At 55.1% G+C, this 20,821-nt stretch overlaps 3 protein-coding genes across 30 annotated transcripts in view; 2 read left to right on the top strand and 1 right to left on the bottom strand.

The window, feature by feature from the left end:
• Window positions 1-9,082, top strand: part of EPB41 (erythrocyte membrane protein band 4.1) — a 231,737-nt gene extending 222,655 nt beyond the window's left edge. For all 27 annotated transcript variants that reach the window (XM_063593500.1, XM_055095881.2, XM_034959588.3 and 24 more), the window contains 3 exons: window positions 1,393-1,473; window positions 4,723-4,827; window positions 5,847-9,082. In XM_063593500.1, the coding sequence (XP_063449570.1) occupies window positions 1,393-1,473; window positions 4,723-4,821 (180 nt within the window). In that variant the 3' untranslated portion in view covers window positions 4,822-4,827; window positions 5,847-9,082. The remainder of the gene's footprint in view (window positions 1-1,392; window positions 1,474-4,722; window positions 4,828-5,846) is intronic.
• Window positions 8,474-14,093, bottom strand: TMEM200B (transmembrane protein 200B). Of its 2 annotated transcripts, none has more exons than XM_034959628.3 (2): window positions 12,895-14,093; window positions 8,474-10,884 (listed from the first exon to the last, which is right to left on the bottom strand). In XM_034959628.3, exon 2 carries the CDS (start codon window positions 10,862-10,864, stop codon window positions 9,941-9,943), a length of 924 nt encoding a protein of 307 aa, XP_034815519.1. In that variant the 5' UTR covers window positions 10,865-10,884; window positions 12,895-14,093; the 3' UTR covers window positions 8,474-9,940. The 2 variants fall into 2 exon arrangements, with proteins under 2 accessions (XP_034815519.1, XP_034815517.1); XM_034959626.3 differs by lacking the exon at window positions 12,895-14,093 and adding an exon at window positions 11,403-11,535.
• Window positions 13,880-19,623, top strand: LOC134730830 (histone-lysine N-methyltransferase 2D-like). Its single transcript, XM_063606419.1, has 3 exons — window positions 13,880-13,972; window positions 14,091-17,448; window positions 19,062-19,623. Exons 1-2 carry the CDS (start codon window positions 13,880-13,882, stop codon window positions 15,093-15,095), a joined length of 1,098 nt encoding a protein of 365 aa, XP_063462489.1. The 3' UTR covers window positions 15,096-17,448; window positions 19,062-19,623.
• Window positions 19,624-20,821: the final 1,198 nt, after the last annotated feature.

Raw genomic sequence — 20,821 nt, 5'->3', positions numbered from 1 at the left:
AACATGGCGAAACCCCATCTCTACTAAAAAAATAAAAATTAGCCGAGCATGGTGGCACACGCCTATAGTCCCAGCTACTCGGGAGGCTTAGGCAGGAGAATCACTTGAACCCAAGAGGCGGAGGTTGCAGTGAGCTAAGATCATGCCACTGCACTCTAGCCTGAGCAACAGAGCAAGACTCCATCTCAAAAAAAAAAAAAAGAAAAAGAAAATGATCAATTAAAATGTATAGCATCAGTATCCGGTCTTTAAAACAGAAATGTATGAGAGAAGAGCACAGAAAGTCCTATTTTGTTTACTTGCTAAATTTCTGTGGTATTCAGGAGAAAGAAAAAGGAGAAAGTAAATACAGAATTGTGACTTTCTGTTTAGCTTAATAAAGATTTTAGTAATCCAGGCTGGGCGCGGTGGCTCACACCTGTAATCCCAGCACTTTGGGAGGCCGGGGCGGGCAGATTACGAGGTCAAGAGATCGAGACCATCCTAGCTGACAAAAAAACCCCATCTCTACTAAAAATAGAAAAAATTAGCCGGGCATGGTGGCAGGTGCCTGTAGTCCCAGCTACTTGGGAGGCTGAGGCAGGAGAATGGTGTGAACCCAGTAGACAGAGCTTGCAGTGAGCCGAGATCGCACCACTGTACTCCAGCCTGGGCGACAGAGCAAGACTCCGTCTCAAAAAATAAATAAATAAATAAATAAATACAAAAGATTGTAGTAATCAAGGCTGGATGTGGTGGCTCACGCCTGTAATCCAAGCACTTTGGGAGGCTGAGGTGGGTGGATCACAAGGTCAGGAGTTTGAGACCAGCCTGGCCAACATAGTGAAACCCCATCTCTACTAAAAATCCAAAAATTAGCTGGGCATGGTGGTGCATGCCTGTAGTCCCAGCTACTCAGGAGGCTGAGGCAGGAGAATTGCTTGAACCCAGGAGGCAGAGGTTGCAGTGAGCCGAGATCACACCACTACACTCCAGCCTGGACAACAGAGCGAGACTCTGTCTCAAAAAAAAAAAAACAAAGATTTTAATAATCCAAGGGAGTAGAAGTGTGCTCTACAAGGGAGTAGAAGTAGCAGGTCTGGTTGAGATTTTGGACAAGTAGGTTAGAAAGCTGTCCTTTGCAGTACCCAGCAGTAGATTAAAATTTGGAGTGGAGCTTTCGGAATAATCTTTGCTATTTTTCTTTTTTTGTTTGTTTGTTTGTTAATAGAGACGAGGTCTCATTATGTTGCCCAGGCTGGTCTGAAACTCCTGGCCTCAAGCATTCCTCCTATCTCAGCCTCCCAAAGTGTTGAGATTACAAGTGTGAACCACTAAACCTGGCCTCTTTTTCTTTTTTTTTAATTCTTGTTATATCGCTGATCTCATATGACATCTTCTCTTTGGTTCCAGACTGTAAAAGGTGGGATTTCAGAGACACGTATTGAAAAGAGAATTGTGATCACAGGAGATGCTGATATTGACCATGATCAGGTGGGAATGTTGAAGAGATCTGGGCCTGGGAGGGGTCCCTGGGCAGGAAGACCGATGAATACAGGAGTTTGTTTGCCATCTTCATCTGCAAAAAGCCTCTTTGGCCACTCTAGCTCTTAATTGAGAAGAAAGACAAAGAGAATCAAAGTAAGAGGCCTGTGGGATGGAGGCCACAGATTGAGGAGCCAGGAAATGTAATGGAAAGAACATGAGCTTTGGATTCCAAGACTTGATTCAATTGCTGGTTCTTAATATATTCTAGCTGTTAACTCTCTGGGCCTCCATTTTGCATCTGTAAGATGAAGATGATAGTATCTCCCTCTCAGGGTTGTTGTGAGAATCAGGTGAAATACTGGATGAACAGCTGGTGGCACATGGTGAGCTCAGTTAAATGGAGCTATTGTTATTCCGAAGGTAAAGGTACCTGAACCCATGCTAGACAACATCAAAACAAAGGGAAGCATGCCCCTACCCTTAGAGAGCTGTAACAGCTGAGAAGACACGAGCCGGGAGCATAGTATGGTGGATAAGACACCAGCAGACTCGAAACTTGTTTTCTGCCCTACATCTCTAACTTGCTGTGTGACCTTGGGCAAATCACTTTTCCGCTGATTTTTTTCTCCTCTCCTAAAAGAGAGTGGGTTGATCTAGATAATTTCTGGGCCTGAGTGCTAAAATTCTATATTTTTATGTTAATTGGGTGCTAATTGTGTGCTGCAAGCAATTAGCAAATAATAAGGTCAGGATTAATGTTCCCAGTTCTCTGCTGGGTGAGGTTAGAACAGTAAAGCTGCAGAGAAGAGGGGGTGGAAGAGACTGCATGCAAATGTTTCTGGAATCGTTGACTGGGTTGCTGGAGCAATAATTCTGTGGCCTTTTTATGCTGATATGCTGAGTGCCTTTAAAAAAAGAAAAACTGAGCTACAGTGCTGGCAGTTCCCTTGGAGGCAGGGTTGAGAGTTACAGCTGAGAATAGTGGACACAGGGTCCCAGAAACAAGGCTGCAAAGCCTAAATATCTTGCAGCCTGTTGGCCCAGCTCAGTGGGTCCCGCTGCTTTAGAAGCCTGCACCCACCCACTCAGTCTGGTGTGATCTGAGCCCCTGCTACGTGCTCAGTCTGCACTAGACAGCAAAAGCAATGGGGTGAAAGGTGTTTGAGGTTTGGAGTGAGACAGACTTGGGCTGAATCCTGACTCTGCAACCTAATTGGTTGTATGCCCTTGAGCAACTTATATTACCAATCTGAGCTCTAGTTTTACCATCTGTAAAATAAGGATGATCACAGGTTTCTTCCAGGGTCATAAGGGCCAAACACACTTGGTAGCTCAGAGAGATGCTCCAGTGTCCCTCAGGTTTTCTAGTTACTGAGAGTGCATGGAAGGGGTAAGCTATGGTACACTCTGGCTGGCGAGGGAGGCACTTTAAGAACTGTTAAGGAGAAGCAGTGTGGAGCAGCAGGCTTTCATAGAGAGGTGGGCGGAGGCAGAGTCACAAAGAGAAGACTTGAGCTGGGCCTGAGGTGTGAGCTGATGGGTTGGGCAAACAGGATCAGGGAGGATGGTCAGGGGCCCACAGAGGTGGTAGTTCTAAGAATGCCATTCATAGAGCCAGGAGACCAGAAGAGGGTTTTCTTTCTTCCCTTGCCCCTTCTAGAGATGGTTCTTAAGAGCCAGGTGAGTAGTCAGCTGGTCATTTCTAGCTGAGTCCTTTTCCATAGGGGAGCCTACAAATTCAGAGACTGCAGCCCAAAGAGGATGGTGTTTTTGCTCTTTTGACTTTCCCTCTGCTCTCTTTAGCTTTTCTAAAGTAATCAAAGCTCCTCCAGATCCTCAAACAGGGACCCCCTCAGAAACTAAACAACAGTGTGGTAAAGAGGAAAGTCTGATCGACTTGAGTTAAAATCCCTATTGCACGGCTGGGTGCGTTGGCTCACGCCTATAATCCCAGTACTTTGGGAGGCCGAGCAAGGTGGATCACCTGAGGTCAGGAGTTCGAGACCAGCCTGGCCAAGGTGGCAAAACACTGTCTCTACTAAAAATACAAAAATTAGCCAGACGTGGTCACGGACACCTGTAACCCCAGGTACTTGGGAGGCTGAGGCACAAGAATCGCTTGAACCCAGGAGGCAGAGGTTTCAGTGAGCCAAGATCACACCACTGCACTCCAGCCTGGGCAGTGAGACTCCGTCTAAAAAAAAAAAAAAAAAAAAAGTCCCTGTTTCACTACCTACTAGCTATGAAACAGTAAGCTCTTTACTGAAATTCAGTTTCCTCACCTATAAAATGCAAAAAATTACATTACCTTAATGCACTAAGTTGTAATGTTTAAGTAAAAAGTAATAATAATAGTTATATTAATAACAATATAGTTATTAATAAATTATAACTTAATAGAGTTTAAGTAATAAGTAATGTGCTTAGGCTAGTGCATGGCATATAACAGTCCCTTCTCCTCTTCCTTCCTTTCTTCTACTTTGGCCAAGGACATCTCTTCCTTTTTCTTGCACACTTCTTTACTTTCCTCTCCCGTCCTGAACTTGCCACTTACCCCATGCTGAACACAGATGTTGTTTTGTCCTTTAGATTCACATCTTGAGTGAATCCTCTCAGACCCTCCAGGTATAATGATAGATAATAGATAGGTATAATAGATAATATAGGCCAGGTGCGGTGGCTCACACCTGTCATCCCAGCACTTTGGGAGGCCAAGCCAGGTGGATCATTTGAGGTCAGGAGTTCGAGACCAGCCTGGCCAACATGGTGAAACCCCATCTCTACAAAAAATACAAAAATTAGCTGGGCGTAGTGGTACACACCCGTAATCCCAGCTACTCAGGAGGCTGAAGCAGGAGAACTGCTTGAACCTGGGAGGCGGAGGTTGCAGTAGCCGAGATTGCACCACTGCACTCCAGCCTGGGTGACAGAGCGAGACTCCATCTCAACAACAACAACAAAAAATAAAAAAAAAATAAAGGATCATATAACAGATACAGCTATGACCCCCGAAGTTCCTCTCCAGTTCCTAGAAGACAGCGCTAACCTTCCCTGTCCCTGTGTTATCAGTCCAGAAGCCTCCCTATGCAGGATAGGGTGGGTAAGGTAATTATCAGCTTGGCTTAGCCTAAAGCTGCCCTGGTACTGCAGACAGGAGTATTGGATTTGTCAGAACATCAGAGAAATGATGACCCCTGCCTTCCTTCGCCATCAGGCTATTTTCTGCCTCATTGCCCTTGTTTCTGTCTTTTGTAGGTCCTTGTACAAGCCATCAAGGAGGCAAAGGAGCAGCACCCAGACATGTCAGTGACCAAGGTGGTCGTCCACCAGGAGACCGAGATTGCTGATGAGTGAGCTCAGGTACTGGGCGTTCCTGCTGGGGCTGAGGGTGCCCACAGTCCCAGCCTGAGAGGGCTCTGGATGGGACCCTCGGACACACTGGGAGCCCATCCCCACAAAGAGGTGTTCACCCTGGGACTTGATAAAGGCAGACGAGAGGCTGATGTGGGAGATATAGGAAATTAAGTATTTGGCTCCAACTAAAGCAGCCTGTAGCAGTGCCAGCATTATTGGGTAAGAGGAGGGACCCAAACTTGGATATAAGCCCCCAGCTACCCCCTGAGTCTTCATGCATCCTGCTGGAGATCCACTTCACCTTCCCCCTCTCTTCTCTCTACTGCTCTGCTTGCTGCTGTCACAGGTCTCTCTTTTTTTTTTTTTTTTTTTTGAGACGGAGTCTCATTCTGTCACCCAGGCTTGAGTGCAGTGGCATGATCTTAGCTCACTGCAACCTCCGCCTCCCGGGTTCAAGGAATTCTTCTGCCTTAGCCTCCCAAGAAGGTGGGACTACAGGCATGTGCCACCATGCCCAGCTAATTTTTGTATTTTTAGTAGAGACGGGGTTTCACCATGTTGGCCAGGTTAGTCTCGAACTCCTGACCTCAAATGATCCACCTGGCTTGGCCTCCCAAAGTGCTGGGCTGGGATTACAGGCATGAGCCACCGCGCCTGGCCAGTCACAGGTATCTTTGAGCCAGAACCTGGGAGAGCCATAGGAGAAAAAACCAAGAAGAGCAGGATCAGGCTGTCTGGAGATGGGTGGGCATGCAGAGCAGGGAGGGAATGGCTGAAGCTCTGAGACCAGAGTAGAGAGCGGGGAGCAGGGAAGCTGCTTTTTGGGAACCAGGGATCCAGATAAATTCATGCCTAAAAGTAATTTAAAAAAGACTTGAAGAAGCCACCAATCTCACTAGGTGGGACCAGGCCCTGTAAACCTGCTCACATCCCCACTGTCACTGATGGCCACAGGAACTTGGCAATGGGACTGGGAAGCTTTTTCCTTTGCAGGATTTTAAATTTTGCTTCTTTGTTTTCTCTAGGAACTAACCTACCCCAACTCTGCCCTTCTCCCATCCAAGAGAAACCAGCAAAATGATAAAGAAGCTAACCTGCCATAGTCAGACTTCAGACTTTCAAGATTATTCTAAATCACCAGAAAATTAATTTCATTTTCTATTGGGAGTTTATACCAAGAGATTCTTCTAGATCTCATTGATCCTTTTGAAGAGCTTTTTCTATATTAGGATATCAGAATTGTTCAACTTTTCACTCTATAGACTGTTTTAAGAGTTTTGGGGTTTTTTTAATTGGGTGGTTTGTAACCCCTTCAGCCTAGCCTCTCTGCCCATTTATTTCCAACCCCAACAGACACTGACAGGGTCCACGGAATTCTTCAGGAAATCCTCCAAGGACTCTTGTCAGCTGTGTTGGAGGCCAAAGCCAGCTTAGTGGGACTTCCGCGTCTCTCCCTAGTCTTATCCCCTTTGGATGACGGCAGAAACTTCATGAACCAGCCCTTTCTCAGAGCCAGTGATGTGAGTGTATCAGAATGCCAGGGAGAGCACCAGCCCTGATCCACAGACCTCGGAACGATGCCCCTGTTCCTTTGTTGCGGGTGGTTTTGGTAAGGCAGAGAGCCCTCTGCTGAGAATGTAGTATTGTTTTTCCCCTCTCCCTCCTGCTTTCTTTTTGGAGCTTCTTTGGGTCAAAGACATGGAAGTTGCTTCAGATATCTGATACTGTGAATGTTTGAACATACCCGTGGCCTTCACCTCTCCAGCTACCCTTTTACCTCATCAGAAGCAGTGGCTCAGCTAAGTGCTCCCCCTAGCTCCCATCTCAGGAGACCAAATCTCACAGAAAAATAGGCACTTTGGGCCAAAAGCTCTAATGGAACATTTTTAGTGGTGATTTGGGGAAGGAAAGTTAATGAGGTTTTTAAAAAGAAGGTTTTCTAGTTTTGAGAGTGTGCACTTCACACAGGGGAATGGGGTTACTTCTGTCTGATCCTGGGCCTTTCTTTCATCCCAAATGACAAGGAATGTGGCTCAGAGAAGGGTTTTTCTTTTTTGACCTTTCTTCTCTCAACAGGAACCTGCCTGAGGACACCCTTCTAGAGCAAGGAATTGACTTTTAGGAGCCGTTCTCCCCACAAGACACCACATGACAAGGGGTATAAGCCCCAGCCCTGCTCATTCCCACTCACCAGCTGAGGTCTGTCAGGTTTTGAAGGCTTGATTTTGTGGTGGGTTTGGGGCTTAGTTTTCCTTTTTTTCATTTTGATTTTTGAAAGTGAAGATGATGCCCTAATTCCTGGTGAGGATTTGGGGCATAGTTTTTTGTTTTTTTGAGACGGAGTTTCGCTCTTGTTGCCCAAGCTGGAGTGCAGTGGCGCGATCTCGGCTCACTGCAACCTCCGCCTCCTGGGTTCAAGCAGTTCTCTTGCCTCAGCCTCCCAAGTAGCTGGGATGACAGGCGCACACCACCACGCCCAGCAAATTTTTTGTATTTTTAGTAGAAACGGGATTTCACCTTGTTAGCCAGGCTGGTCTCGAACTCCTGACCTCAGGTGATCCACCCACCTTGGCCTCCCAAAGTGCTGGGATTACAGGTGTGAGCCACCACGCCCGGCCGATTTGGGGCATTTTTATTTAACAGAACTTCTCTAACCTTCCAACTGCTTCCCACAAACACATTGGCCTCAAGGCTCCTTAGAATCCCAGTTCCAGGCTAGAAGTGAACTTCCTAAAATAGACAGTGGGTATCGGGCAGCAGTCACTGGGGCTCAAGGGCAGTGAGCAAGAGAAATGTCTAAAGCTGCTTCTCCCAACACCGTCCAAAGTCTCCACTGCCTGAGTTTTGTTTCAGCTGGTTTGAACTCATTTCGGGTGTGTGCATTTTTCTTTTGGTACCCATGTGAGACATGAACAACAGGAGGGAGGGAAAGAGCCCAGGTGGGACGTGGGACAGGCTTAGGGGAAAGAGCTTGTCCTATCTCAGGAACAAAGTTATAGGCTGTGGGCAGAGGGTCTGAAAGGTGGGCTTTGGGGTAGTGCCCAAGCCTGGTCGTGTTGCCAGGAGTGGTGACAAGAAATGCAGCTTACATCAAACGAATATGTAGTGCATGCCCACTGCCTGATGGCCAGATGGCCTGTAGGAAGAGCTACCAGGGTTTCCAGACCTGTGGAACGAAGAGGATGGGGAAAAGGCAGAGGGCACTGAGTGTCCCTTTAAAAACTAACACACTGAATATTCCGTGTGATCTAGAACAGTGTGGCAGCTTTCACAGCACAGGACCGTTCATCGGGGGCCTAAACGTTTCCCTCAGCTCTGTCACCAACTCACTTCTCTCGGCTTCATTGTCTGTAAATTGGATGAAAAGAGCTCTAATGCCTTTCAGGCTCTTAGAAGCCATAGATTTGGACAAGCCCAGCAAGATGGGTGTCCTTCCAGGCCTCTTCCCCTTTCCGCCATCTCTGGCAACAGTTCTTGGGGTTTGGCAATTGTTTGGATTTTTTTTTCTTTCTGCAGTTGTGTGTGTTTGTGTGAAGAAAAACAGACTCTGTCCAGGTAGAAATGGTGAGGAGGGGGAAGAGAATTACATTTCCAGGGTCAGAAACTTGGCAACAGTTTTCCTAGAGTGACTCAGACACACCACAGTAACAACTCTCGCTGCAATTTTATTTTAATTTGAGAAATAAAGATTTCCTCCAAGCCACATGAGGACTCTGGCACCCACCCACAAAGCAAGACCTGTATTTATAAGCCGAGGGCTCAGGGAGCCTAACTGCGGGACCCGTCAGGGCCCCGTGACCCATCCCCGTCCCCACCCCACCCCACCCCCCCCACCGCCGGGCCCATCAGTGTGTGTTGGGGCGATGCTTGGCAGTTGGGGGTGAGGAGACAAACCTCGGGAACTGGAGCCAGAGCTGCGGCCTAACTGACGCCTTTTGATGCTCACGGGAAATTTCTGCCCAGGATCTCAGCCCCAGGCTGGTTGTTTCTACAAATCTCTCTCAAATGTATTATTTTGGTGACAAAAATGAAGGAGCTTTGTAATTTTTTTTAAAATTATGAATCATATCAAGTAGTTGTTTACATTTCTTGAAAAAATAGGAACTCGGGCAGCAGAATCAGATTGGCAGAATCTTTAGACTACACAGGCAATAATCAAGTCTGCTGTTTTGGCCTTTCGTAGTAGAAGTGGTTGTAGTGTTTAGATATCTGGTCTTGCTTCTTGTATTGCATTTTTTTCAATAAACAACAACAAAAAGAACTCTCTCTGTGAGGATTGATCCACTTTTAAATTTCTCTTCTACCAACAACTTGGGAAAAATTAAATATGGGTGGGGGAGACCTAAACTCAAGTCATTTTCTAAAGTAAGTTACCCACATTGACCAAAATGCAGCTTCAACGTTGAGTAAAGGGATTTCTGAGAGCTGGCCAATGCCTTTTGCCAGCTGCAGTGAGATTCTGCAGCATAGGCCACGATAAAGGAAGGAGAGAAGGGGCTTCTCAGACTTATTTGCGGAGGGGCCCAGAACTCAGTATGAAGGCATTGGCAGTAGTGTAGCTCTAGAGGGATATACCCCAGATGGCTGAGGGAAGGGATTGAGGTGGTAGGAGTTCAAGGCTCAGTCCCCGTCCCAGATGGCAGTGGAGAGTCTCATCCCATGGTCCATCTTCCCAGAGGCCCCACACTCCATCACCAGTGCCGCCTTGGAGGGAGCCTGCCCCAGCCTGTAACATCCCAACCTACCTCCCAGTCTTAGGGGCCCTTGCCCACCACTTTCTTGGGTTTGCCAAGACACTGGGTACATCTCCCAGTCACCCTGGCCTGGACCTCCAGCCCCGTTAGGGCTAAGGCCACTTACAGAGGCTGAAGAAATTTCTGAGGCGAGTCCTCCACACTCCACAGTGAAACGCACCCTCTCCAGCTCACTGAGCCCTGGTGCAGCTGGCATTTCTCTGCCCGCATGCAGGTCAGGATGCCCTTCACAGCTGCTGTGGTCAGAGCATCCATCCCCAGCCTGGGATGTGACTGAAACATCTATTAGACGTTGGGACTCCTGGTCCTCTGGTCCTATTAGCATGGTCCATGCTGCAGCCTCAGAGCAGGCTGTCTCCCCTCTTTCAGACCCGGGCCCCCAAGTCCCCTCCTCCTCCCAATTTGGCATAGCCCCCAAGACTGAGGCGGTCCAGCCGTGGCCAGCTTCGGTGAGCACAGTCCCGAGCTGCTGGGGCCCCAAGGAGGAGCTCCCCAAGGCCCAGATCCAGAGACTTGGAATGTTCAATGCAGGAGCCAGACGGCTGCACGGTGATGATCACATGGCCAGTCTGCGTCCGTGGACCCCAGGGTGGGGGCAGCCCGGGGCCCTTCAGCGGGTAGCTGTTGAGCAAGGCAGGTAACCCCAAGCGAGGATTAGCGGGCTCTGAACGCAGACTCCGCACTGACGGGACGGGTGAAGTACCCCGACGCGGGGACGGGTCCCAGATTTCTGGCTCTGCGCAGCCTACGGCTCGGGGACTCCTAGGGCCGGGGCTGGGAAGGAGGGCGCAGTCCCAGCCCGGGCCGTCGGGGGGCCGGAGCGCCTGGGCCCGCAGCACCCCCTGGCGGAGCCGTCGCGTCTCCAAGTCTCGGTTCTCATACAGCAGCGTGTTGGCGCAGATGAACACGAACAGGCCGACGCCCATGATCACCGGCCCGAGGAGCCGCAGCCGCTCGTGCGGGCCGTGAGCCCGGCCCCCGCCGCGACCCTCGCGTCGCAGCTCGCTCATCTGGGGCGAGCTGGCATTGGCGGCCCGGGACCCTGGGGCCCCGGCCCGGTGCGGCCAGTAGCCGGCCACTGCAATGCCCATACCCACCAGTACCACGAGCGCCCCCAGCGCCGCGAACGCCCCCGACGGCGAGCGCAGCCGCAGCCGCGCCCGCACCCGCAGAGGCTCGGGCGGGGAGCGCGGGCGCCGGCGGCGGCCCAGGCGGCGGCCCAAGCGAGAGACGCGGCCCTCGGGGCTCCTCCGCACCTCCCCGCATTCTTCGGGGCTCCCGGCCGTCATCTCGCCGTCGTCTGGGCGCTCTGCGGAGAGAAGATGGGAGGCAAGGACTGGACCGACGGGCCTCTAGCTTCAGGGCGCCAGGTTCGGGGCGCAAATCCGGGAGGGAAGCTCCGGCCGCCCAGCCCAGGCCGCTTGGAGATCCCTGGCGGCCACCCCCGGATTTTCCCGGGCGGCGAGGCGGGGAGCCGCCCGCGCTCGGGTTTTCCGCAGCGGAGCTCCGAGCCAGGGACGCGCGGCAGAAGCCGGAGTTGGCCCGGCCCGCGGGCGGAGAGGAGGGAGGGGGGCGCAGGCTGTTCCCTGGCGCATCCCGGGCTGCGAATCTCCTGCCGCCTGCGTCCGGTCCGCAAGCCCACGGGTCTTGGGCCTCGGGAAACGTGCGGCCCCCAGCTGCCGCGTCTCCAGGGTAAGTACCTCCCGGGCTCGACCCCACCCCCGCACGTGGCTGCACCGTAGCAAATGGGGCGGGGGCGCTCGGGCCTCCCAGGTCCGCAGGGGTCGCTCGCCGGGCCCCACCTCCCCCCTACTGTGCTTTACATACCGCAGCGCGGGAGGAGGGGGCGTCACCGGCTCCAGCCTCTCCCTGCCCGCCCCCTCCTTCCAGACCTCCTCCGCCCGCAGCGAAGCTGCAGCAGGAGCGACTTGAGCTAGACACCGGGAAGACCGCTCGGATCAAGACCAGCCAGGCAGAGGAGGAGAGGCGGCGCCGACTTCGCCCAAGATTTCCATCAAGTCCACGCATGAGAGGCCTCTCCCTCCCCCAGCGGTCGTGCTGGGGCCACGGCAGCAGGCGGGGGTGCCGGTGCCGGGCGCTGGGCCCCGCCGGACGGATGCCCTCCTGGCTCCCCCGTCGGCCCGGGCAAGGCTGTTCCCAGGTTGCGACGTTTCCAATTCGGGCTCCTCCGGATGAATCATCCCCCTTTCCCGCCGCCTGGCCTCCTTTCCCGCCTCCTCCGCCCGAGGCCTCCGTGGCCCGTGGCCCGGTCAGAGCAGCACCGCCCCTGCGCCTCGGGATCCGGGCCGCACAGCTTAAGCCCTCCCGATTGCCGGCCGCGCCCTGCCTGCGGCCTGTGGCCTGGATCCCGGGCCCAGCAGGAGTAGCCGAGCTGCGTGCGGTGTGGCCCCCACGAAAGGGAGGGCGAGGGAGAAGACGCGGCCCCCGCCCAGGCGCCCCAGGCCGCAGGAGAGGAGGCTCAGGGCCTAGCTGTCCAGGGTCGTCCTCACTGCTCGCGTCCGCTTCCTAAAGAACCACCGCGCTGGAGCCCGCAGCCGAAACCTCGGGGAGGCGGCCTTGCTCCCCGACCCACGCCCCATCCGCACCCCAAACCTCAAAGCAGGACACCCATCCCTGCCTCCGACTGGAGCGCTCAAGGCCCGGGCCTAGCAGGGAGCCGCCACTCTCCCGCGTCCAAAGCCTGGTTTCACAGATTGCAACTACGGCCCAGGGAGGCCGGGGAGACTGCCCGACCCCGCACTAGGCGGGGGCTCTGCCAGGTCCGACGCCGGGCTCCGGGGCCCCAGCCCTAGACCCCTCTCAGGACAGCCACGGGAGTGTCCAGGAGGAAGCGAGGCCCATCCCCTCCTTGTCCCTGAGTTTGCAGCCCTTTCCCCAGCCCGCAACAGGAGGAGCGATCATCGCTTCAAGCCAGAACTGGCGCTCCCAGCCCCGGCTCCAGCAAGGTCACCCGGAGCCCCGCGCGTCGCTGCCGCGAGGGAGGCGAAAACAAGCAGAGTGGGGACGTGGGGACATGGGGACACGCTCAGAGACCCCGAGCCGTGGAGGTAGTGGGCCGACGCTGGGGACACCAGGGAGGCGGAAACTTGGGGACACAGCGCACAGCCCGACGGAAGATGCTGGGGCCGAGTCCCCAGGACTCCAGGGTCCCGCCACCGCCCGCGTCCACACTCCCGCCTGGGGGAACGGGAGGGCCGCGCTCCCGCCCCCAGGGGCCCTGACCGAGGGAGTGAGGGAGGGACCAAACGAAAAGTTGGGAAAAGTGGAGTGCGGACCCCTGGACCCCAGCTCGGCTCACCTGGCGCCGCAGCGCCGCGCGGGTCCGGGTCCCAGTCCGCGCGCGGAGGCTCCAGAGCCGCCCGGGTCTCCACGGCCCGGCCCCAGCCCCGCCCCGGCCCCGCCTCCAGCCCCCGGGACCGTCCGGCCCGGCCCCACCGCCGCTGAAAGGCGGCAGCTCAGGTCAAAGGATCGCAGGTAGGCGCCGTGTGCGCGCCTGGTGACTCCGGGCACCCGTGGCCCGAGTCCTGCCATCCCCACTCTCCCACCCCCAGCTTACATCGGTCGCAAAGGCCCACAAAGGCGACCCCTTCCTACATGGGGAAACTGAGACCCGGGACCTAGGAGCCCCGACACCCGCACGTCCTTCCCCGCTTCCCAGAGCCCCTCATCCCAGGCGCCCGGGGAGCTTCCAGGAGGAGGCGGCCCGAGTCCCTGCTCTGCCCCGGTCCCGCAGCCCTTGCTGTCGCTGAACCTCGCGGACTTCATCTGTGCAATGGGCACCAAGGCTTCAGCCTCGCAAGATGCCGAGAGGCAAGAGCCAGACGCCAAGGGCCAGCCCCGGGCGACTCCGCAAAGCCCTCAGCGAAAGCAGCGCCCGGGGAGGGGCGGGCCTTGTAGCTGAAAGGACCGGACTGGGTGCTGAGGTGCCGCCGGGTACTCCTAAGAACAGGCGCCCCTTCGCCAGTGGGGAAGCGGGCTTGTTCCCAATAACGGGGAGGGTGCTGAGAGCTGCGACCCCGCCGGCGAGCCCGAAGGGGGCGGCCCGGCCTTCGCGCCCTCCCGCCCCTAGAGGCAGGAATGCAGAGCGGGGGAGCCAGGGCGGCCGGCGGTCGGCCCAGTTTCCATGATGCGGGGGGCGGGTTCGGGGGAGGCAGCGACCGATTTCCAGGCTCAGCGGTCAGGCCGGGCCCCCCGGGAGGAATTTCCGGCCTAGGATTGATTAAGGCCCGCCCCTCCCCCCAGCCGTGGAGACCCCCGGCGCGCAGTCGGGGGGAGGGGCGCTAATGAGACCCGGCTGCGCGCCGCGGACAGGGAGGGGACCCGAGGAAGGGGCGGGCCAGGGGCCGGGGCCACCCCCCGACGCGGGGCGGAGCCGGGTCCCGGAGCCGCACGGCCAGGCCAGGCCTTGAACCTGAGCTCCCGCCCTCTGGGTCGGCGGAGGAGAGTGGGGGTGCATCAGTGCCCCCCGGGAGCCCCTCTTCCAGCTCTTAAAAGCCCCCTCGGGGGGTCGGTGAGGTCACGGGCGGACCAGAGGGACCACAGTGGGGAAGGCCGAGCCTCGGCTCCCGGGCTTCATCCCTGCGAGGCCGTGTGCGAGATCGAAGCCAGGGCCTCCTTGCCTCCCCAGTCCGACTGGAGGCTCCTGAGGTCTGGGTCCGCTCCACGGAGGCCTCCCTCCAGCTCCTTTGCTTGGGACCCCCGCCCCCATCAACCCTCCGCTTCGTCCACTCCCCGCACACTGACCCCACCGCCGTCGCACCTCCGCCTCCCAGCTCTCCCTCCCACCCCTGGGCTCCCTCAATCCCACCCCACGCCTGCCCCTCCCGGCCCACTGCTCTTCCTCCAATAAGCCCGGCTTCTAGTCTGACTCCCTGGGCCCCTCGATCATCCCCTGCCTCCAGCTCTGTGAAGGGCCCTTTGTCCACCCAAGCACGGGGTCAGCCTTGGCCCCTTCCTCTCCCCCTCTCATCCCACCCACAGAGCCTTGGGGGCCCTGCTCTTTTCATCTGGGGCCAGCCACGTTCTCCCTTTCCCGTGGCCACTGTCCTGCTCCGGCGTCCAGGCTCCTCCTGGAGCCCATGGTCTCCTGCCTCCCCCCGTCCTAGTGCGCTGCAGACAGGCAGCAAGGGTTTCCACTCTGAATCTGAGCCTGCCACTACCTGCTTAAAACCATCAGTGACTCCCCAAATCGAGTTGGAAATCTCTTCTTGTCTCCACGAACTGGCCCCGGGCCTCTTACACTCCCTCAGGGCTTGGTTGGTCCTTGCTTTCTGGCAGGAACACTTACCCCCTGGTCGTGCCCTTGCCACCTTCTACACATCCTTCAGACCCTGGGCCTTCCCCCAGCCCCCAGACCAGGTCGGTACCCGCTCTCCTGCTCTGTTGTACACTCACAACACCAGCAGCTTCCCTGTGTACCTGCAAACTGAACCCACTGGGAGTGGAGTCTGTTTCCTGTCTGTGTCCCCACTGGCCATGACTCTGAGGGGGCAGGACTAGGTCTGTCTTGCTCATCCCTGGAGCCCTGTGCCCAGCACAGTGTCTGCCCACAGCTGGCCATCCCCATTAGAGGAGGGTGTGCAGGCCTGTGTCTCCTCCAGCCCAAATACCTTCCTGATCTCCATGCCAGGTGCCCTGGCCCAGACAGCAGGAGAAAGAAAGGACTCCTCTCTGTCTCAGGCTCCTCATTTGTAAAAAGGGAGAAATAATACCTACCCCACAGTGTTGTTTTGAAGGTTAAATAACAGTTCACCTGTGGCCGGGTGCGGTGGCTCACACTTGTAATCCCAGCACTTTGAGAGGCTGAGGAGGGAGGATCACTGGAGCCTAGGCGTTCAAGACCAGCCTGGGCAACATAGCAAGACCCTGTCTCTACAAAAAAATTTAAAAATTAGCCAGGCACTGTGGCGCATGCCTATAGTCCCAGCTACTCCGGCGACTGAAGTAGGAGGATCTCTTGACCCCAGGAGTTTGAGGCTATAGTGAACCATGATTGCAAAGCCTGGGTGACAGAGTGAGATCCTGTTTCGAAATTTTTTAAAGAAGCTGGGCTTGGTGGCGCATGCCTGTAATCCCAGCACTTTGGGAGGCCGAGATGGGAGGATGACTTGAGGTCAGGAGTTCGAGACCAGCCTGGCCAAATGGTAAAACCTCATCTCTACTAAAAATACAAAAATTAGCCGGGTGCGGTGGCTCACGCCTGTAATCCCAACACTTTGGGAGGCTGAGGTGGGTGGATCATGAGGTCAGGAGATCGAGACCATCCTGGCTAACACAGTGAAACCCCGTCTCTACTAAAAAATACAAAAAATTAGCCGGGTGCAGTGGTGGGCACCTGTAGTCTCAGCTATTCGGGAGGCTGAGGCAGGAGAATGGCGTGAGCCCGGGAGGCGGAGCTTGCAGTGAGCCGAGATCGTGCCACTGCACTCCAGCCTGGGCGACAGAGCGAGACTGTGTCTCAAAAAAAAAAAAAAAAAAAAAAAAAAATTAGCTGGGCGTGGTGGTGGGTTCCTGTAATTCCAGCTACTCAGGAGGCTGAGGTGGGAGAATCACTTGAACCCAGGAGGTGGAGGTTGCAGTTAGCCAAGATGGTACCACTGCACTCCAGCCTGGGTGACAGAGCGGACTCTGTCTAAAAAGGAAAAAAAAAAAAAAAAGCTTGTATAATAGAAAGATGACCAAATAAGGAAACAAATGAGTTCTTCAAAGGAGACTTAGTGTCCAGGAAAGGACTCTATGGACCCTGAGAGGATTTAGAGAAGAGGTATATAGGCTTGAACCCGGGAGGCGGAGGTTGCAGTGAGCCGAGATGGCACCACTGCACTCCAGCCTGGGTGACAGAGTGAGACTCGGTCTCAAAAAAAAAAAAAAAAAAAAATTTAAGAAAGGGTTCACATGTTGAGCGCCTGGCACAAAGTGGGTTCCGGCAAACACCTCTCCCTCTTCTGATCATGACGTTTCAGGTACAGAGGGCAGTGTTTGGGGTGGGTAGAAACCTTCCCTGGGGTCACTGGGGTGGCAGAGGAGGGAAGGGCCCCCTTTCCCAGATGTCCTGTTTAATTCTCTTGAGAGCTCCAGGAGGTCAGTGCTATGCCCAGTTCACATATGTGGTTTGGAAGAGGCAAAGCGACCTGCCCACAGGCACAGCCAGGCTGATCAGTGCCCACTTCTCTTTGGAGGGACCCTCCCCAGGACTGCTTGGTTAGGCCCTGTGAACGTGCAGATGTGTGGGCTGCTAGTGGCCTCAATATTGGGACACTGATTGCTCCCATGAGGCCAGGACCCTTCCTGAATCTGCCCTGGCATCTGTGTCACCTGGACTCCACTTCTGAACTTGGAAGGCCTGGATGAGATGTCCCCTGGGGACCAGGGGATGAACATTTCTCCCCTAACCTTCTCTGTGGAAACAGGAAACCTGATTCAGTGACCCCGAGGCCCCTGCCAACCTGAGGCTCCGTGTCCTCTCCAGAAGCCACCTCGCAGAAGGAATGGCTGTTGCCTCCTGCATGTCCGTCTCTCTGCGGGCCATGGAACAGTGGGGCCTGCAAATTCATTTTCTCTCATCCCCACTTTAGGAACATCCCATCTGGGCTGCCTGGGCTCCAGTCGTTGTCTCAGGGTGGCTGGAAGGGCTCAGAGGACACAGCCTGCTGCTAAGGTGGTCTCTGGACACTGTGCCTTACGGCTCCTATCCAGAGACATCACAGCCTCAACTAAGAATTTGGAGCCCAGCTTGAAAGGGGAGAGCATAGTCTGGGGCCTGGTTTTGCTGTTGCTGCTGAGTCGTCCGCTGGGTGCTGGGCAAGTCCCAGCCCTTCTTGCCACCCCTGCCTCTGTCATGAGCCCTTTGCAGGTAGGACTGGCTTGCAATTCAGGGAGAGATGATTGGAAAGTAGAATCCAGAATCCCGGTCTCAATGCCCCATTATATAAAGGCAGAATCAATACCCAGAGAGGGGCAATGACTTGCCCAGGGTGACCCAGCTAAGGAATGGTGGAGTTGGGCTTCAAGCCCCATGGTCACAAAGTCCTATTTGGGACTCAGGATCTTAGAGGGCAATGGTCCTGAAATGTGAACCCCAAATCCATCTCCCACTGCATAAAAGCTCTGACTTGGGTGAATCTGGGCTCCTGGAGAAGCCTGAGGGAGAATGAGCTCCCCATTTCCATGGCTTTCTGTAGCCCAGAGAAGACACAGAGGCAGAGCCTGGGTAAAGCTGGGAAGGTCAAGGAGATGAGACCCTCCTGTGGGACAGGGTGATGCCAGCCTCCTGCCTGAGTCCTTTGGTGGAGGGATAACAGTAGGAACAGCACCATCTCACCGAGCTGCCCCGGCTACCAGGACCTTTGTACCCATCACTTCAGAGTACAAGACACTCCTGTGAGCCTGGCGCAGCACTCACCTGTATCACACATGTGGAAACAGCTTCACCAGGTCCGGCCCTGTCTGTGGTCACACAGCTGGTCAGTGGCAGAGCCAGGGTCAGAAGCAGGTGTGGTGGGGTTGTTGTTGTTTTGTTTTGGGTTTTTTTGAAATGGAGTCTCGCTCTGTTACCCAGGCTGGAGTGCAGCTCACTGCGCTCACGATCTCAGCTCACTGCAACCACCGCCTCTCAGGTTCAAGCGATTCCCCTGTCACAGCCTCCTGAGTAGCTGGGATTACAGGCATGGGCCACCATGCCCAGCTAATTCTGTATTTTTAGTAGAGACAGGGTTTCACCGTGTTGGTCAGGCTGGTCTCGAACTCCTGACCTCAGGTGATCCACCCACCTCAGCCTCCCAAAATGCTGGGATTACAGGTGTGAGCCACCACACCTGGTGTAGTTTTTGTTGTTGTTTTGAGATGGAATTTCACTCTTGTTGCCCAGGCTGGAGTGCAATGGTGTGATCTCGGCTCACTGCAACCTCCACCTCCTGATTTCAAGCATTCTCCTACCTCAGCCTCCCGAGTAGCTGGAATTACAGGCATGTGCCATCACGCCCAGCTAATTTTTGCATTTTTAGCAGAGACAGGGTTTCACCATGTTGGCCAGGCTAGTCTCGATCTCCTGACCTCATGTGATCCACCCACCTTGGCCTCCCAAAGTGCTGGGATTACAGGTGTGAGCCACCGCACCTGGCCCAGATTACTTGTTTGTTTTTGAGACGGAGTTTTGCTCTTGTTGCCTATACTGGAGTGCGATGGCACTGTCTTGGCTCACTGAAACCTCCTCCTCCCAGGTTTGAGCAATTCTCCTGCCTCAGCCTCCCGAAGTGCTGGGATCCCCCCTCCTCGGCCTCCCAAAGTGCTGGAATTACAGGCATAAGCCACCACACCCGGACGCCAGTTTACTTCTTTATGCCTTTGTTTCCTCCTCTACGGAGGGCTATTAGGATCAAACCCCTCAGCTCTGGTAGCAGCAAACACAGCACAGTTGGGGGATGGCTTTTCTGGCCTTCAGCTGGTGCTCGCTTCTCCCCCCTGCAGAGTGTGAGACTGAGGCTACTGATTGCATCTCTTCAGCCACATCCTCTGGGCTGGCTGTTAGGGACCAGAAAGGAAGCAGCCCTGGGCCCTATCCAGATGCCTCAGGGGTTGGGGTGAAGACTCGTCCACCAAAAGTGGAAGAAGCCACAGCTGACTGCTTCAGGAGGCATGCCCCCATAACCTCAGGCAGACGCTTCACTTCTCTGGCCTGTTTCTGCCTCAAACTGTGTCCGGAATTGGTGGGTTCTTGGTCTCACTGACTTCAAGAATGAAGCCGTGGACCCTCGCGGTGAGTGTTACAGTTCTTAAAGGCGGCGTGTCCGGAGTTTGTTCCTTCTGATGTTCGGATGTGTTCGGAGTTTCTTCCTTCTGGTGGGGTTCGTGGTCTTCCCGGCTCAGGAGTGAAGCTGCGAACCTTCGTGGTGAGTGTTACAGCTCTTAAGGCGGCGCGTCTGGAGTTGTTCGCTCCTCCTGGTGGGTTGGTGGTCTCGCTGGCTTTAGGAGTGAAGCTGCAGACCTTCCCCGTGAGTGTTACAGCTCATAAAGGCAGTGTGGACCCAAAGAGTGAGCAGCAGCAAGATTTATTGCAAAGAGCAAAAGAACAAATTTTCCACAGTATGTAAGGAGACCCCAGAGGATTGCCACTGCTGGCTCAGGCAGCCTGCTTTTATTCTCTTATCTGGCCCCGCCCACATCCTGCTGATTGGTCCATTTTACAGAGAGCCCAGCGGTCTGTTTTGACAGGGCGCTGATTGGTGCGTTTACAATCCCTGAGCTAGACACAAAGGTTCTCCACGTCCCCACCAGATTAGCTAGATGCAGAGTGTGGACACAAAGGTTCTCCAAGTTCCCACCAGAGTAGCTAGATACAGAGTGTCCATTGGTGCATTCACAAACCCTGAGCTAGACACAGGGTGCTGATTGGTGTGTTTACAAACCTTGGCCTAGATACAGAGTGCCGACTGGTGTATTTACAATCCCTTAGCTAGACATAAAGGTTCTCCAAATCCCCACCAGACTCAGGAGCCCAGCTGGCTTCACCCAGTGGATCCCACACCGGGGCCACAGGTTGAGCTGCCTGCCAGTCCCGCGCCCTGTGCCCGCACTCCTCAGCCCTTGGGTGGTCGATGGGACTGGGCGCCGTGGAGCAGGGGGCGGCGCTCGTCGGGGAGGCTCGGGCCGCACAGGAGCCCACAGAGGGAGGGGGGAGGCTCAGGCATGGCGGGCTGCAGGTCCCGAGCCCTGCCCGGAGGGAAGGCAGCTAAGGCCCGGCGAGAAATTGAGCACAGCAGCTGCTGGCCCAGGTGCTAAGCCCCTCACTGCCCAGAGCCGGCGGGGCCTGCTGAGCTCACGCCCACCCGGAACTCGCGCTGGCCGGCAAGCACCGCGCGCAGCCCCGGTTCCCGCCCGCGCCTCTCCCTCCACACCTCCCCGCAAGCTGAGGGAGCCGGCTCCGGCCTTGGCCAGCCCAGAAAGGGGCTCCCACAGTGCAGCGGCGGGCTGAAGGGCTCCTCAAGTGCTGCCAAAGTGGGAGCCCAGGCAGAGGAGGCGCCCAGAGCGAGCGAGGGCTGTGAGGACTGCCAGCATGCTGTCACCTCTCAAGACTACCTGCCAATTACCCATCTCAGAGGGTCATCAGAGATCGCTGAGCCCTGCCAGAGGTGCCGGATAAACCTTAGCTGCCTTTATTGTTATTGTTATTATTTCTGCTTCTATTAACTGAGCTCTGATGTTCTACCTCATGTCTGTGGCCTTTTTCA

This window comes from Pan paniscus, chromosome 1 (genome assembly GCF_029289425.2).
Source record: "Pan paniscus chromosome 1, NHGRI_mPanPan1-v2.0_pri, whole genome shotgun sequence".
Taxonomy (NCBI): domain Eukaryota; kingdom Metazoa; phylum Chordata; class Mammalia; order Primates; family Hominidae; genus Pan; species Pan paniscus.
This window is presented reverse-complemented; position numbering and strand designations above follow the sequence as displayed.

Excerpts from the sequence above, each read along its gene's own strand:
- LOC134730830 (XM_063606419.1), top strand. The coding sequence starts at position 13,880 with ATGAGACCCGGCTGCGCGCCGCGGACAGGGAGGGGACCCGAGGAAGGG. Across the intron at positions 13,973-14,090 it reads CCGACGCGGGGCGGAGCCGG|CCCCCTCGGGGGGTCGGTGA; the intron begins GTCCCGGAGCCG and ends AGCTCTTAAAAG.
- TMEM200B (XM_034959628.3), bottom strand. The coding sequence starts at position 10,864 with ATGACGGCCGGGAGCCCCGAAGAATGCGGGGAGGTGCGGAGGAGCCCC.